General features: G+C 43.3%; 2 protein-coding genes across 2 annotated transcripts; one reads left to right on the top strand and one right to left on the bottom strand.

Moving 5' to 3' along the window:
• Positions 1-2,386: 2,386 nt before the first annotated feature.
• On the top strand, positions 2,387-10,237 carry LOC147200115 (CCN family member 1-like). Its single transcript, XM_086120022.1, has 6 exons — positions 2,387-2,532; positions 3,973-4,186; positions 6,142-6,395; positions 6,942-7,086; positions 7,528-7,706; positions 8,806-10,237. Exons 1-6 carry the CDS (start codon positions 2,476-2,478, stop codon positions 9,118-9,120), a joined length of 1,164 nt encoding a protein of 387 aa, XP_085976148.1. The 5' UTR covers positions 2,387-2,475; the 3' UTR covers positions 9,121-10,237.
• Positions 10,238-10,586: 349 nt separating this feature from the next.
• LOC147200114 (ATP-dependent RNA helicase DDX39A-like) lies at positions 10,587-15,382 on the bottom strand. The gene is made up of 10 exons (XM_086120021.1): positions 15,284-15,382; positions 14,126-14,333; positions 13,869-13,996; positions 13,010-13,286; positions 12,539-12,657; positions 12,004-12,135; positions 11,807-11,916; positions 11,310-11,454; positions 11,077-11,224; positions 10,587-10,802 (listed from the first exon to the last, which is right to left on the bottom strand). The coding sequence occupies exons 2-10, from the start codon at positions 14,331-14,333 to the stop codon at positions 10,786-10,788; spliced, it is 1,284 nt and encodes a 427-aa protein (XP_085976147.1). The 5' UTR covers positions 15,284-15,382; the 3' UTR covers positions 10,587-10,785.
• Positions 15,383-17,159: the final 1,777 nt, after the last annotated feature.

Raw genomic sequence — 17,159 nt, 5'->3', positions numbered from 1 at the left:
CATGCAGGTCAGTTTAATCAACGACCCACCAACATTTTAAAAACTGAAAACTACTTCTTGCGTACTTATTAATGTGACGGGTTAGCAGTTTGATACACCCCCACTCCCCCCAAAAAATAAAACAGTGCAGTTTCTTTATCCCCTGCAAAGAGTGACTAATATTAATGTGGCTTGAGAAGCGGTGCCCCTTCAAATGACTTGATCTTTTTTCAGGAATGCTCGCGCGCTGTAGGGAACGGATACCACCCTCAGGTGGATTTTCGGGCTCCCTCCTTTGCACTCTCTTATGAGCATGGTCATGGAGCAAATTAAACTGTTTATAAAGTATGTCTATATATACCGTATATGTATGAACTGCGTGTAATATACTGTAGGTACACGGCTTGTATGCAGTACGTACAGTGTGTGTTTGTGTGCTTTCGTAAAAAGCATAGCAGAGTCCTGTTTGTTTCTCTTTTTGACAAGACAAGGCTTTGAAGTTCAGAAGTTCGAGAAGCCCTCAGGACTGAAAGTATGTTTTACATCTCTTGCAGACGTCTTATCGCCCGTAATGGAGAAGCTGAAGAAGTCTCAGTGTGTGGATGGGCGCGCGTGTGCGTGTGTATATGCGTGTGTGTGCGTGTGCGTGTGTCTGTGTGTGTGCCCGTTGGAAGGATGAAAATAGATGTCTGCCCGGTCACACCATTAAGAGCTGTGATTGACAGCTTCCTGAGGTGCTTTACATTTTTCAAATGACTTGTGACTGCACGCTCACACATCGAAAGTACTTTTCACACAAAGGTAGACCCAAGAACAGGAATGAACCTTGATAAGCATTTTGACTTCCAATATGAAGTTTCTCACTGTTTCTGGACAGCTAATTAAAAAATTGTAAGAATACATTTCAGAATTCACTCTTCTGTCAGTAACGGTTTGCTTTCCAAATTATTTTGACTTCAAAATGGCGCAGCGAGAGTGGCTGTCTTTCCAGCAGCTCCTATATTTTGTTGTTCTACTTCTTCCTTTCATAACTTTGCTGCTGTGAATTGGGAATTTCTCCATTGCGAGACTAATAAAGGCTTTCTTATCTTATGGTAAGAGGAAATGAAACCAGATACATCGCATTGGTCACAGCTAACCCAAGCTAGCAAACACTTCCAGCCTGTTCAACAGTGCACTTTAACATGACACAACTCCATTTAAAAAACATGTGTTCAAACAATAATGTGGTTTAACCCAATCTTATTCACTCCAGTAATGTTCTGTGCTCCCATTGTTAAGATTTCTCAGCATATACTAGGTAAGCGGATTTGTTTTTCAATTTTTGGTCAATATTTTATTTTTGTTTGGGCAGGGGCGTTGGTGGTCAGGTAAACAAAAATGGCTAGGGATTTTTTTTAATTTCCCTGGGGGGGGGGGGGGGGATCTCTCTTTTAACGCCACAAAAGCCTTTTTAAAAACTTGTCTATAAAAGTTAGTGGCATTGTCATTCACCAATCACCACACAGATTCCCCAGTTACCCAAATTGTCAACTTAGGTAAATCAAGTGTTACAGAAGCAGGTGTGGCTGCATATGTGTGGTTGAAAGTGGAAGACAGCCAGCCAATTTGAGGCCAAAGCTCAGAGGAGCTGCCCTTAAAACAATAATCCTGCTTCCACAGAACACTCGGCCTCATCCATCCTCTTCCAAAGAAAACTCTTGCGTCCAATCGACCACATATCACAAAGAAGAGTAGCCCAAGTTACAGAGTCCTGACAAAATTGCGTCCAATCGACCACATTCACAAAGAAGAGTAGCCCAAGGTACAGAGTCCTGACAAAATTTAAGACTTTTTTTAAATTAAAGTATCTATATTATTCATTCAAACTGCGACTATATCGCAAACTATGATCTCAAAACACTTAACTGTCATTTCAAACTCATGTTAGAGCAATTTTACACCTCAAAATAAATGGCTTACAGTTGGATTGATTGGAAGGGGGGGGGGGGGGGGAAGCACTTTTTCATTTTTCTGCAGTGGTCAGGAACAACAGGGAATTCCATCCCTTCTCGCTTTTTCCGAAGGTGGAGGTCTCCTGAATGTTACCAGCTGAATATATTTACTCAGCTCTTGCAGAGTGTTGGCCACAAAGGCAGGAATGTGACTTGAAAGGGCCTGTTACATTTTAATTTTTAACCCATAAAATAAACACAAGAGAGTGGCCTTACAATTATTTATTTATTTTTTGTGAATGGCTCTATTCATTCCCAATAGAAAATTAGTCCTGGGGTAAAGCCACACCCATTTGGAATGTCCGGCTCACTCACTGCTCATCTATTGGCCAGCCGTGAGGAGAGGGGGCGGGCTCTGTCAGGTGGTATAAAGAGGTGTTTAAGTTGGTTGTCACCGAAGGGGAACACTTGGACAAAGACCCGAAAAGGGACTGAGCTATTTAGGACTGACTATTCTTGAGTGGAGCTGAGTTTGAAATTAGATATACATAAACCATATTTAATGAGCATGGATTATGCAATGTATTTTATTTTGATGATGACAGCCTTCATCTCACAGGTAATATATATATATATTTTTTTTTTCCTCACTGAAGCTTATGTGTTAAATGTACATTGAGAGGCAGATTGGCTTTGGGACAACGATGAAACATTATGGATGATAATGGAAATTGTGAGTTACAATGAGTGTTACTCTGTCCTTTCCAGTTTGTTTGTTTTTTGGGGGTGGGGGGTAGCATCAGATGACTTTAGTCGGGCCATCAAATCATTTATGTCTATGGTTCTTGTGTTGAATACACTTTAGGTAACTCAGTTATACACATCCTGGTTCTCATGAACTTAGTTCACCAACTTTACAACAAACTGCAATACAGCGCAGAAGCAAATCTGTCAAATAATTAGTACACATGCCTCACAATTTAGGTTCTGGGTTTGAATCATTATTCAGGCGTGGCTTTCCTACCGGTACTCTGGCCTCAGCCCATATTCCAAAAACATGGTTGTTAAGTTCATTGCAGATTTCAAAATTCTGTTAACAAATGTTTGTCTCGACCAGTGGTCTCAAACTCGCAGCCCTGGAGTCATTTGCAGACCGCAGGATGATACTTTGCGGCCCCCTACTTGACATCAAGGCTTACGTTGGTGCAATCCCCTTTTTTTTTTTTCGCGGTGTCGTTGCCCTGGGTATTTTGTTTATGTCACTTTGAGGCTACCATAGCGCAGGCCCATGCCAGGTTTCAAGGAAACGTATTTCTCAAGTGACACCAAGTGGAAGGGAAGGTTATCCTGTCACACAGTACCAGTCAAGTCTTTTTAGAAAGCTGAGGAGATGGAATATTAATTTGTTGAGCACAGGGGCACCCCAACACGTCTCGAATGTACAGAGAAAGTTACCATGGTACTTTTGCTAATTGGTTGCTATTTTGGTATACTGTACGTTAGCACAGAAGCCGTTACCATGTTCACCTTTCATCAATTCTAAAATACCTGCTGGGCAAGCTTTACAATACAATACATGCTGATTTATATAGCGCTTTCACAACAGCGGCAGCCGTAACAAAGCACTTAACAAAACAGTTAACATAAACTAAAATAATAAACACAACACATAACATAAAACACGGACAGTCGTGCAGTCCTAACCGCTTCTCCGTCACACGCTTTGTTGTTTGAAACAGTTTGAGATGAAAGAGGAGAGAATCAAAGCTTTGTGTGTTAGAAGAGGGAAACATCATAAACATGTAGCATAGTGACCCTCGAGGACCGGCTTTTGACACGTGTGGCCTAAACGCTCTTTCTGCTCAGGTTGTTTACTTGCTCTATCATAGCATAACAACTATTAGCATGATAGCGCTCGATCAGTTCCTGGTCATAACGTAATGTGACAAAAAGAAATGATACAAACCCCTTATCTATCTCCCTTAGCACTTTTTGTTCTCATGCTTCTGTCATTTAAACTTGGTCTTGATGTTTCTGTCCCTTGTCTGACAATGTCCAGGTGATGGCTATCTGTCCCGCGACATGTGAATGTCCCGCGGGCCACCCGGTGTGCTCTCCGGGGATTAGCACTGTGCAAGATGGATGCGGGTGCTGCAAGGTGTGCGCCGCGCAGCTTAACCAAGACTGCAGTTCCACGAAGCCTTGCGACCATCACAAAGGGCTGGAGTGTAATTACGGCAACGACATCACAGAGGCTTGGGGGGTGTGCCGAGGTAAGGGGGCAAATATATACAGGATAGACTAATTATCCCCAAACTGTATTCCTTTTTTGCTTAATTGATGCCCTTTTAAACAAAAGTGACTGTGGATGTTACTTGGCGTATGCTAACACTCATAGATGAGCGCCATATTAATGTTTGTTGATGCATTTAGCTAGCATTGCCCAACATCACCGATAAATGCATACTATTCCCTTGTCTAAAAGTGTTGCTCCACTGTTTGTTCAAATGTCCGTAGCGTCTAAAACCGCGACTATTGATGCGAACCGTTAACCTTCAATGGCGTTTTTGCACCGTGTGTTAGCATTAGCCTTTGCAGACTTTCTGAAGACAAAGCGATGTTGTTTTAACTACATCATAGGTAATTGTCATCATAGGTCATTTGCTTTAAGTTTTGTGTGACATTAAACAGCCGTAAGCTTCTTTTTGGGGATAAATTGTTTACTATTTGCCAAATTACTTTGTGAAGTGAGTTGAATTTTGAGTTCAGTGACCCCATAAAACTCTCTCATCCCAAAGGGTTGTGAAAGCCAAAAGACAATGCCACATGTCGGTGAGCCACCAGTCCACACGACAGTATGTAAGCCCCGCATAAGAACAAACATGACCGAGATGCTTAATGGGAGCAAAAGTAATGGAGATAAAAATAAGCTTCATGCCAGAGCTGCGCTACAAACTATGAATAGCAGGTCCTTCTCAATTCGGAGACAAGTAGTCTGACACTTCCTGTCTCCTCAGATCCACTGACCTTTCAGTCTAAAACGTCGTTGCCATGCAAAGTTATTGTGCCGTGTGTCACAAGAGTCACATTTCAGTGCTTAAACGCTTGGGTGACTTCTCGTCATGCATCTCAGAGGTGACCATGTGTCTTTGATGCCTTAATGCGGGGTGAATAATCTTGCCTTTTTTTAACAAGTCATAGTTCTCTGGATGTGAGTCATTTCTATTAAATGACACATTATGCTATTTTTTTCACAATTTAGAAGGGTCCCGTGTGTCTTAATAAAAGGTCTCTGACATTCTTTGGTCAAAACTGCATAAAGGATGTAGAATTACGGTAAACCGAGCTGACTCTGTATGCCATGCATCCATCCATTCATTCATCCATCCACGGTCCACCCATCCATTATCTGCCCCGCTTCTCACAAGTTGGTGAATTTGTGGCTGTAATGTATTTACACCCTTAAAACTGCTGCTATTTTAACCCATTTTGGGTCATTTTAATCCAACAGTGTTCCCTAAAGGTATTCCCTAAAGTTTGGATATCTTGGCAATTGATGGAATGTGGAAATACTGCATTGAGCTCACAAATATTGAAAAGTGCATGAATAAATGTAAATAGGACTGAAGATTTGAGGTAGTGTTCCAATTGAATTAAAAAAAAAAAAAAAAAGCATTTTATGGTCTTCTTGAAGACCTTAGGACTCCTTCCAAAGAACGCGATGTTCGCATCACCTCATCCAGACTGTGAATGAATTGTATAGACTGCCAGGGCTCAATCCTTATCCCCCGCAAATAGCGAAAATCTCCGCATAATTGCCTAAAAGGGTTTTTGATTTTGTGTGTGTGTCTGTGTGCGTGCATGGATGCACCAAGGTGCCCCAGCAAAGCACTTAGCATGGAGACGATCATAAAGCATCAACACCGAGCATCTACTGTAAAATTTACACACCCATGAAGCCGTGGTATATAAACAGCCTTATTCATGACTTAAAATCGTCGACACAAAGACGCCGCCATCAGATGAGGCTCATCAAAAGTATTAGCTAGCATACTCTCATGTCGCAAATGGAAATGAAATCACATCAGGGCAAAGAAATATGCGCACAAGCGCTTGCAAAGCACCTCGACAAATATGCTCATTGGCACCATTGTATTTATAATTAAAACAAATTTCCATAGTATGTCCTCTTTAAGAATTGCACCCCACCCCCATTACTGTTTTCCAGCCAAATCGGAAGGACGCACGTGCGACTACAGCGGCAGGATCTACCAGAATGGAGAGAGCTTCCGCGTGGGCTGCAAGCACCAGTGTACCTGCCTGGATGGCGCCGTGGGCTGCGCGCCTCTTTGTGACCACAACCTGCCACCAGCGTCGCCATCGTGCCCCTTCCCTCAGCTGGTCAGAATGCCCGGCCGGTGTTGCTTCACCGTGGACTGCCACAAAGACATCTGGCGCCTTCCAAACAAACACAACCCAAAGGTTGTTTTTTTTTCATCTTTATAATTGTTTGTGGTATGCTGCACTTCAAAAAAAAAAAAAGAAAAACGATTGGATTGCTGTCATTTTCACGGCAACCCAACCTCGCCAATAATATCGCTCTCTAAACTTGTATGAACGTTGCTGCTAACATTACTTGGGTCTGTTATGTCTGTACTGCACACTGTAATGATAAAATTGTTTCAAAACATTTTTGATAAAATGTCATTTGACACAATGACAACAAATTGCAAACAAAGATCTTTTACTTCTGACACAAATGATTCACAGTTGTGTGAAACGACCGCCATACACACCAACTACTGCAAAGGAGTACCTACTCGATACCAGATTTTAAAATGTTTATTTTTTTTGCCTTAAGTATATGTGGCTGGTATCGGCAGCTTCCATGATATCCGATACCTTAAAATAAGGCCAGTATCGGCCCGATACTAGATCTTGGTATTCGCTCATCTCAAATAACTACGAGTCATGTGGGGGTTTTACCATCTCGCACCATCTCAAAGGTGTTTTTGTGCTCTATCTTAGATGACCTTTCCGAAACGACGGCAACCCAAACCACAGCGCCGACCCACCCCTCGGCCTCATGAAAACGATCTTCCGGCGACCAATGAGATTTTGCCCTTTCACACGACTGGCTGGGAGGCTGAGCGTGGCTACAAATATCTACCTGGTGAGAGAGACAACAACATCTGGCTGATTGCTATGAATGTGCTTTTCATGATGACAATGTTGATCATTATCGGATTGTGAAAAATCTCAATCAACCATCTCAATATTATAGCCCGACATATTCCAAAAGAAAAAGTCAAAATTATTTTTTTTTTGTTTTTCTGCCAGTGACCCGAAATTTTGCTTTGCAGAATCCAGACTCTCACATTGAAAAGTTGCACACTTCTCTCGCTCTCCACAAAACTTGCAAACACCGACATGACACGAAACTTGACTGTACCGAATGTATTGTCCTTCGTTGTTCTTCCTCTGCGTGGTCTACAGGCAGCGTCATGGCTCATTGCCGCCACCTACTGATCTGAGCCTTCCGCTGCAAGGAAAACCGCTATGAAGTCAAAACACTCTTTTGTCTCAAGGCATATTTTTCTGTGATTGTTTTCAGTGTGGGGCAACCAGAAGAAATGTCCCATCCTCACCACCGATTGGTCCCAGTGTTCTCGTAGCTGCGGGACGGGCATCTCCTCCCGCCTCTCGAACAAGAACCCCCAGTGCAAGCTGGAGAGAGAGAGCAGATTGTGTACAGTGCGGCCTTGCAGCGCCACGCAGCCTCTTCCGAGCAAGGTAACCTTGAGGGATTATATTTACTCTAGATGTATGTATAATTATCGGCAACGACAGTGAGGATAAAAAAGCTGCTTATCGCTGCTTATCTCTCACCAAGTGTTAACCTCCACACTTTATGATAACACCTGACCGCAGAAAATCATACAGCCTTTTATCTGTCCTTGTTTGACTTTATGAGGGCAAACCCACTTTCTGGCTTTTAGCCTGTTGCCATTGCATAAAATTAAATAAATCCCTCTGGGCACCTCCAAGGTGGAAAAGTCAGGACCAAGATTATTATAGAAAACTAACGAGGAAAAAAAAAATTGTTCATGAAACGAAACAAAAAGTCCTTTGGACATTATAATACCCAATACTTAGTGACCTCATTTTTTATTTATCTTGCACTCGACAAATGGGGCAGATAATCTAACCCTTTCATGCGCACTGTAACCTGATAAGCTGTCCACTGTAGTAAGCGCTGTCCCTGAAAGGGTTAAAAAAAAACATTAAAACTAACTAAAAATCCAGAACTATTATAACCATGGTCAGGTCAAATTGTATGATTTGTTCAATTTTAGAATCGGGTTTTACTGAAGGTTCAGAGGTCCAGGACCCCAAAAAGTTTGAGAACTATTCTATGTTCTGTGGTTATCATTTTTTGTGTGTTGATGTACACTCTTGGTGCTAATTATACTGCACAGAGCTGATTTCCTCTGCTGCTGTGTTTGAGTTAATTTTAGTCCATATAAGCAGCCTCCAGCCAGTCATGGCATTCCTGCCAAGCAACTGTCCATAGCTAAGCTCCGTGCGGTGGGTCTATATTAATTCTCCATGTTGGACAAACACCAGGAGCTCTTTGCCATGCTTGCTTAGCTTGAAGAGTCTGCTGCCAGGGGCAATGATAGAACAATGTCCATGGCATGTTGTGAGGCTGCTAAATTTGGCTGTTAAGAAATGACATCATCATCTGACTGGTGTATTTTAGTGAAAATGATCTTAACCCTTCCCTTTCAGGGACACATATTTTTTAAAAAAGTGATATATTTTATCTAAATATGGTTAGAAATGAAAACAGTGCTGTAACGTAGTTTTGTCGTTATCTTTCCGATTGCAGAGAGGCAGGAAGTGCTCCGCCATGCAAAAATCCCCGTCGCCCCTCCGCCTGTCCTTTGGCGAGTGCGTCAGCGTGCGCCTCTACCGGCCCAACTTCTGCGGCCAGTGTCGGGACGGACGTTGCTGCTCGCCGCGCCGCACCCGCACCCTGCCAATTGACCTGGCCTGCCCGGATGGCCAGCGCCTGCGAAAGTCGGCCATGTTCATCCAGTCGTGCAAATGCAGCGAGGAGGCCTGCGGCCACCTGAACGACGTGGCCCTGCCACCGCAGCGCTGGATGCACGGTGACACATACAAATTCATAGACAAACAGTGATTTTATTTGAGTTTTGATGCGGAGCAAGATGAAATGCCAGGTTTGACAGTGTATGGGAAGAAGGGCCCTGGTTGGTGTGTGTGTGTAGCCCAGGGTGCCTTTGTTCAGATGTGGGAGCTAAATTAAAGCCCTGATGCAGCCCCGGACACTTCCCTCCTTCACAAGGGATAAGCGTGCTTATTCCGACTTGGATATTTTGAGACCCTCCCGACAGGCCGCAAGAGGAAATGCTTTGCAAGGCACTTTGAAAACTGACTTTGAACTTTAGCGGCAATGCAAAAGGACCTAATATGTTCAGTGGGTTTCACACACTTTTTCTCTGGTGTACAGTGAACCCTGAATTAACATTTTTTTAAGGGGGTGAGGGGGGAGACTTCCCCTCTTCTTGAAAAACTCACTTGGAATGCTGCAAAAATAGTTCTTTGCCATCTTGTAACACTTAAATCTTGGTGGGCGGGTGTCAACTATTTACGGATTGTGGCTATTCGCGACAGGGTTTGGTCTCCACCCCCCACAAAAAGCAAGGGTTCACTGTACAGCGATGCCTTGAGATAGACAGCCAGGGTACTCCACAGTACTCAGTCATATACTCTATTCTCTGTGTTGAATGACTATTAGTGTCGTACTAATGGGATCAGAGAGGAGCTGAGACAGCTCATTATTTAGAACAAAAGTTATGGATTTGCCATTGTAAATATGAAACAGGATTAACATTTGATTGTTGGCGTTGTCTATTTTTTAGCAGCTTGGCGAGTCAGCTCTTATCACACCACATTCCACAAGATAGTGTTCAGGATAACCTTTGCTGACCTGGATTGCAGAAAAGCACAAATGTATCCCGATTGTATGCGTGCAACCCACTTGAGCCATAGTCTTTTGACATTATATCCTGTAATGCATCGCAAACCCTTAAGATATTCTTTATTTACATCCAGCAAAAGAACTCTCGAGTTCTTTGTTTTGGTGGGGGGAGTTTGCACTTATTTGACAAGCTGTCATGTTGACACACAGCACTGACGCCACTCCACATTGGTGTGTTTGTAAAAATAGTTAAAAGTATTTTTTTTTGTGTTCACAATCTGATAAATGGTTCAATAAACTAAGTCTAATATTTGGATATTTCCGCTTCTTCTGTGACAGTATTTATGCGCCGTGATGGATGAGCATGAATGTTTTAAGAGCTTCTTAAAGATGAAGTGTTTTAAAAATTGAGCCTCGAAAGCAAAATAGTAATTTGATAAAATACCTCCCTCTGTTGGAGAGGGTCAGTTACTACAGAAACAACTGATTGGTAAGCTTTGCGCTATTTTAGTTTTTATAAAAACAAAGGTGGCATACTACATTTATTAAAGAACAATTAAACGATTTATATGCATTTGCAGGTTAAATGTTTCAAGGTCAATAACGGTTCCCCCCCTCCTTTTTTCCTTGTGTGTGGGCAGACAAATGGCATCACTGTAGCAAACTAAGGTATAAAAGGTTTATTTCCTCAACCAAGCAACAGTGCTTAAAAAGAAAAACACTAAAACGAGCAACATGTTAAAATAAAAAAATATTAAACTTCCCAACATGTAGTGGCACGGGGACATTGCCTGTTTTCCTTAAGAAGAAGAAGGGAAAAAAAACAAAAAAACCGAGGGTCACACATCACTGGAAACTTCAGATTCATCTGGACTGTTCAACTGGAGTAAAAAAGAGAAAAGGAAGCAGAGTACAAAATTAAACACCAGAAAAAATGTGAATCCCATCTATAAACCACCAACATAGGCCACTGGTGTCTTACTAATATTTCAATTGCAATCTCAAAATGAGGCTTTATAGACCAAGTTGTAGGTCCATTTTGGGTTTTTTGCCCTTCAGTGGCTAAAATTGGGGCAGGTGTGTTACATCAGTAAAGAATTAGTCACCCTGCTCATTGCTGAGAAGATGGATGATGCAATCAAGCAGAGAACTCACTGTAAGTGGAGATATCAATCTCCTCTGGCAACTCAGCCACGTTGACCTCGAAGCGGTCTTGGACCTCGTTCAGGGTCTTGGCGTCAGTCTCGTCGGACACGAAACTGATGGCCAGGCCTTTGGTGCCAAACCTGCCAGCGCGAGCCACCTGGTAGGAAGGGGACAAGAAAATGGTGAGTGGGATTTGTGGCAGCAAGTCACACGCTGAGGGGTTTTACTGCAGCGCAACTGACTCTGTGCAGGTACGAGTCGGAATCCTCGGGCATGTCGTAGTTGAAGACGATGTTGACCCGCTCGATGTCCATGCCTCGGCCGAACAGATTGGTGGCTACCAAGATCCGCCGCTGGAAGTCTTTGAACTGCTGGTACCGGGACAACCTGCAATAGCAGATGCAAAGAGCGGCTTATTTCGTATGGGGAACCTCAACGATCCGTTTTTGGGACCCTATTGTTCAGCCTTTATATACACTCCTGATTATATACTCCTGTCGCATTTGTGTTTGAATATATGTTGCTTAAAGGATTATATGTATATATGTGGCATAGAAAAACGACTGATGGAAATCCGTTTCCCCGTATGTTAGCATTAGCAATGTGCTAGCAGACTAAAGGCATGTGTGTTTGCATTCTGTTGACGTCTTATTTTAATAGTGAAATTGCTTATCAAGGATTGTGTTTATATTCATGTTCCTTGTTCCTCAAATAGGGAATTAGCTGAACAAGCTCCCACCTTTGCTCCTGGCCCATGCCTCCATGGATGGCAATGGCCGGGAAGTTCTGCTCCACCAGAAGCTGGGACAGCGCCACACAGCGATGCACCGACTTCACAAATATCACCACCTGACGAGACCAAGTCACGCCACTACAGTAAGGATTTTTTTTTTTAATCATTTCATCTCATTGCTCTGCATGTTAAGAACTCCATACTTGGTTGAACTCGAGCACGTCGAGCAAGTCGAAGAGCTTTCGGTTCTTCTCGCTGTCTTTCAACTTGCAGTAGTACTGCTGCAGGCCGTGAAGGGTCAGCTTGGTCTCGTCGTCCACAAACACCTCCATGGGCTGCACCATGAGATTAAATTAGTCTTGCATACTGTTACAGGTAACGTCCTTTTAGCGTGCGTACGTGTTGTCTTGGGTGGCATTAGAGCTAGGGAGTAATGCTGACCCTAACTTTGCCACTCAAGTGCATCACTTTAGCCCTCTGATATGGTCACTTATGGCACTGACAGCCACAAGTGAGCAAAGCTAAAGGGACACATTGCCAAAGAGTCGGCAAGTTTCGTTTAAACTTGTGAGGATTAAAAAAAAAACAACTACTGAGATTTCTACATACAGTAGAGCATGTCTCCAGGGTTGGACTTAAATGAGTTTTCCGCTGTAGGAGCAGCGTTGTGTTTAAACATTAAAAGTGCATTTCAGCAAAACCTCAGTTTGTTTTTCACTGCCGTACTTGACAACTTACATCCTGCATGAACTTGCGGCACACCGGGCGGATCTCCTTGCTTAGCGTGGCGCTGAACATCATGACTTGCTTCTCGTGGGGAGTCAGCCGGAAGATCTCCTGGATGTCATGTCTCATGTCTGCCAAGAGACATGCAGCCACATTGAGATCATTCCGACGGCCTGTTCAAATGAATCTGCGGTCGTGGCAGGGATAAGTTCCAGACACGCGATGACAGCTGAAATAGCTGCATTTAGACCATATGAAAAAATGTTTCGTTTTAAATGGGTTTAGCCCTCCAACATGCTTGTACCTCTGGCTGCAGTAATCAAATGGTTATAATGGCGTATTCTACCAATTATATAATTGCATAAAAATTCATTTTGCATTATCAAACAATACCACACATGAGGTGGAGGCATTTTTTCCCTACATAAAGACAAAAAAAAAATCTATTACGCTTTCTGGTTCTGGTCGTGTCCCATCACTTACCCAGCTGCTCCAGCATCTTGTCACACTCATCGAGCACAAAGTGCTTAATGTTCTTCACGCTGAGGCTCTTGTTGCGGATGAGCGCCAGGGTGCGACCGGGCGTGCCCACCACGATGTGTGGGCAGCTCTGCCGCAGGACGTCCTCGTCCTTCTTGATGGCCAAGCCGCCGAAGAAGACCGACACTTTGACGTTGGACATGTACTTGGAGAAGCGTTCGTACTCTTTGCTGATCTGGAAGGCCAGCTCTCGAGTGTGGCACATGACCAGGACAGACACCTGGAATGTAAGAGAAAAAAAAAAACCACACACACACACATACAATAGGTTCACTTGAAATAGGAACACTTTAAATGACACATATTTCTAAACTATACTGAAATTTTTAAGGCTTAAAAAAAAAAAGTTACTGGACAACGCAAAGGCCGTTTCATGTGCAAGCATGTGCAATTCCTTTGTTGTGTCATGACCAATGAAGCATAGAAAAGGTCTGAAGCTGATTTGGATTCATTCAAATCAGGAGTATTTGTTGTTTGCATTCCCCCACCATCATTATTTATTAACTTTCATTGACTACGTGTTTTGATTTTTTTTCCCCCGCAGGTTTATGTACGGTGACATTGCAATTCAGACTTCCAGCTGATGGCAGCGATGTGGCAACAGACTGAAAAGTGAAAGCTTCTGACCAATCAAATCAAGATGCATTTGACATTGCATGCAGTCTGCTGCAGATGACAAATGATAATAGGCACTATAATAGAAAGGTGACACTTATATTAGAAAAAAAATCAACTGAGTTGATTTTTTTCAATTCAGTTGATTTTTTTTCTATATCGTTGGTGGGATAAAAGGTGAACTTACTTGACCATCCATGGGTTCAATCTGCTGCAGGGTGGCAAGCACAAACACGGCCGTCTTTCCCATACCGGACTTGGCTTGACACAGAATGTCCATGCCCAGAATGGCCTGAGGGATACACTCGTGCTGGACTGAAAAGACAAACAAATGCTTGGTAAAGAGCCTGGAAAAACATTTCCCGCTTTTTGACGGAATTAAGACTTGACCGAAAAACATTGTTCACAATTGTATTGTAGAGTGTATCCACCGCTGCCATTCACCTTCAGATGGATGCTCAAAACCACAGTCAATGATGGCACGAAGGAGCTCGGGCTTTAGGAGGAAATCTCGGAACCCGGAGCTGTGGATGGATACGTACGACCCCTTCACGGCCTTTTTGTTTGCCGGGGTTGAACTCTCCAATGTTCCTTGGGGCTCCTCTTCCTCTTCATAGTCCAGAAGTTCATTATCAACATCAGGTTCAGTCATCTGTGAGGCAGTCAAAAAATAACTAGGATCAACTCCACATGCATTGTGACCATCTCTATCGTTAGTTCATATACAGACGTATGATAATCATATAAAGGCCTTCTTGTTCAAAAAGGCCTTTATACAACGCTAAGGGAGAACCTGGGTGTTCTTCCTTCCTTAAAATGTTCTAACTCTGCCAAACTGCGATTCTCGTCAAGACGAAAGTGTGTGTGTGAAAAGATTGTGGTGGGGTTGGAAGGGAACCAATCTCTGGTGTGTCCTCCAGGAGGAAAATATTATATTTATATGTATATATCATTCCTGTTGTATTTGTCGAGTATTTTTTTTTACCTTTGTTTATTACCACATATTTCACATGATTAATACACTAATATCCGCCTTTACATTAGTCGGTCCATTACACGAACAGCTGGTAAATTCGCAACAGGCATCGAAACCGCATTAATCGTACACGCACATGTTTCGAATTAAATGATTATCATACGTCTCTATTTAAAATAAATGTCTTTATTAGGCTTAATCACGCCCCCGGAGTCACTAGCGTGAAACGACGCACAGCGTGCTCAAAGGAGCGGTTTTCCCTCGTTCATTGCAGCGCGTTACCAAGCTAGCAGCTAAAAGCGAAGCACGATTTTAATTCATCAGCAGCGTATGCAACGAATCATCGAGGCTGCTTTGGTTGCACATTTTGTATGTTTTAAAACGGACCAATTGTTCACACTATGGTTCTACCAAAAATACGATTGCGGTCGAAGACCTCGAGTGAGTGTTAACGCGGTTAGCTTGTCTCGGTTAGCCTACTAGCAAGCGCGCAACCATCAATTGCGGCCTACTTTATAAATACACAAAAATTTAATTACCAACGAGTAAATGGAAGCAGGCGGTGCCTGTGTTCGGGCTTGTGTAGTGACTAGTGTGTGTGGACATATTTAACGCCTGTAGATTACCTTCCAAGATCTGTATTCTTTGTTTGTCCCGCCGACGTCGATGAAATGACTCTGCACGCTAGCAAGTATTCACGGCACAGTGAGCGGCACACATCCGCGGTGCATTCATGTACCCAACGGAAACGACAGGGATTGCGGGACCTCCTTACTGTGTTATAAGCAATGAACAAATGCAAGAGTCCAGGTAATTTGATGTTTCAATTTTACTAATATTATTTTGTATTAAAGTTAGTTGAACGTCACAATTAATGCGTCTAGTAGTTCATCACAAAAAAGATTGTCAGTTCAAAATGTACGAAGAATCCTGAAGTTATCATTCGTGGACGTCTAGCTGTTCAGACTCGGGGGGAACAGCCGCGTGTTAATGCCACAAGATGGTGGCAAAGCATTTGAAACGGAGAGAATTTTTAAGGCGTTTTCCTCCTGTGTCAGACTCGTAACCACCGATGTGAACACTCGCTAGCAAGCAGTACCAGACAACATTCACAGTTACTTATACAGGAAAGGTGCCTCACAGTCAGGACGTCCAGAGTTCGGTTCAGAGCGTATGGATTTCTCCCCGTGCCTGTGGGGTTTCTACGGGTAGTCCAAATCACTTCCACGTTCCCAAAACATGCATGGTATAATAAAATATTTTTTCCTTGTTAGAGGTCAGAAAAGTCAGACTTATCACTTTTTGGGAACGCAGCAATAGACCTTGCCCCCGCCCCCTGTAGAACACCGGTTATCTCCAAGAGGTGGAAAGCATTGTATAACACTGAAAGTATGTTAAACGGATTCGTAAACAGTTGTGACATTGGCTCAATTTATGATCTTGCAGTGGTCCATGTTCCATGATCTTTTAATCCACTGTATGTTATGTATGTATGTATGTATGCATGTACAGTATGTACATATGTATGCGCGTTCTAGCTGTCCATCATGTCTGATGATGACACTTGCTCCAAGGGAGGGGAGGATGGGTAGGGGGGGGGGGGGGTCAGCAACTCTGTCGCTGGTGCCACTTCTCGTGGGCATAGAGACCGATTCTTGAGCCGCAGACTCGACCACAGATGGAGCAAGGGAAACCGGATACCAGGGGGGTACCAGCTGCCCGCTGGTGTCGTTGAATGCGTTTCTCGGTTCGTCTGGCTTGGTTAATTTTGTGTATTTCAGAGATTGCAGTAGCACAAGTGATCTGCCAGGTTGGTCTGTTGAGTGCAAGTGTTTCAAGCTGCGTGGGGTTGACGTTGGCTCGCTTTAGGAGGTCCCTGCTGTAGTCCTTGAGGCGCCGCTTTTGGCCCCCAGCAGAACGCTTTGCACCTCTCAGTTGGCCATAGAGGACCTGGCGGGGCAGGCGGTTGTCTGGCATGCGAATGGTGTGTCCAATCCACCGAAGATGTTTTTTCGCCACGGCCGCTTCCATGCAGATGGAATTGGTGCTTTTGAGGATGTCTGTATGGGGAATTCGATCTTTCCAGGACAGGCCAAGGATCTTTTGCAGGCAGCGGATGTACATAAGTACGCACATCTATCTATCTATCTATCTATCCATCTATCTATCTACGTATGCATGTATGTCTGTACATAGGTACGCGCATCTATCTATCTATCTATCTATCTATCTATCTATCTATCTATCTATCTATCTATCTATCTATCTATCTATCTATCTATCTATCTGTCTGTCTGTCTGTCTGTCTGTCTGTCTGTCTGTCTGTCTGTCTGTCTGTCTGCCTGCCTGCCTGCCTGTCTGTCTGTCTGTCTGTCTGTCTGTCTATCTAAATTGCCCTTAATTCCTCTGCGTGAACCTCTGTGTAACACCTGCAAACCCCGCCTTTCGTCATAATAAATATCGACGGTGATTGGTTGTTGTAACCCATCTTCTACGCAAGAG

The sequence above is a fragment of the Hippocampus guttulatus genome, chromosome 9, assembly GCF_054856545.1.
Source record: "Hippocampus guttulatus isolate MCC_2025c chromosome 9, RoL_Hgut_1.0, whole genome shotgun sequence".
Classification (NCBI taxonomy): domain Eukaryota; kingdom Metazoa; phylum Chordata; class Actinopteri; order Syngnathiformes; family Syngnathidae; genus Hippocampus; species Hippocampus guttulatus.
The sequence above is the reverse complement of the archived record's forward strand: the minus strand, read 5'-3'. Positions and strand labels throughout refer to the sequence as shown.

Coding starts and splice junctions, on each gene's coding strand:
- LOC147200115 (XM_086120022.1), top strand. CDS start 2,476: ATGAGCATGGATTATGCAATGTATTTTATTTTGATGATGACAGCCTTC. Junction 2,533..3,972: donor TGACAGCCTTCATCTCACAG/GTAATATATATA, acceptor GACAATGTCCAG/GTGATGGCTATCTGTCCCGC. Junction 7,707..8,805: donor CGCAGCCTCTTCCGAGCAAG/GTAACCTTGAGG, acceptor TTCCGATTGCAG/AGAGGCAGGAAGTGCTCCGC.
- LOC147200114 (XM_086120021.1), bottom strand. CDS start 14,333: ATGACTGAACCTGATGTTGATAATGAACTTCTGGACTATGAAGAGGAA. Junction 13,287..13,868: donor TTGAACCCATGGATGGTCAA/GTAAGTTCACCT, acceptor CTTACATTCCAG/GTGTCTGTCCTGGTCATGTG. Junction 11,455..11,806: donor GGCATGGGCCAGGAGCAAAG/GTGGGAGCTTGT, acceptor CTGCTATTGCAG/GTTGTCCCGGTACCAGCAGT.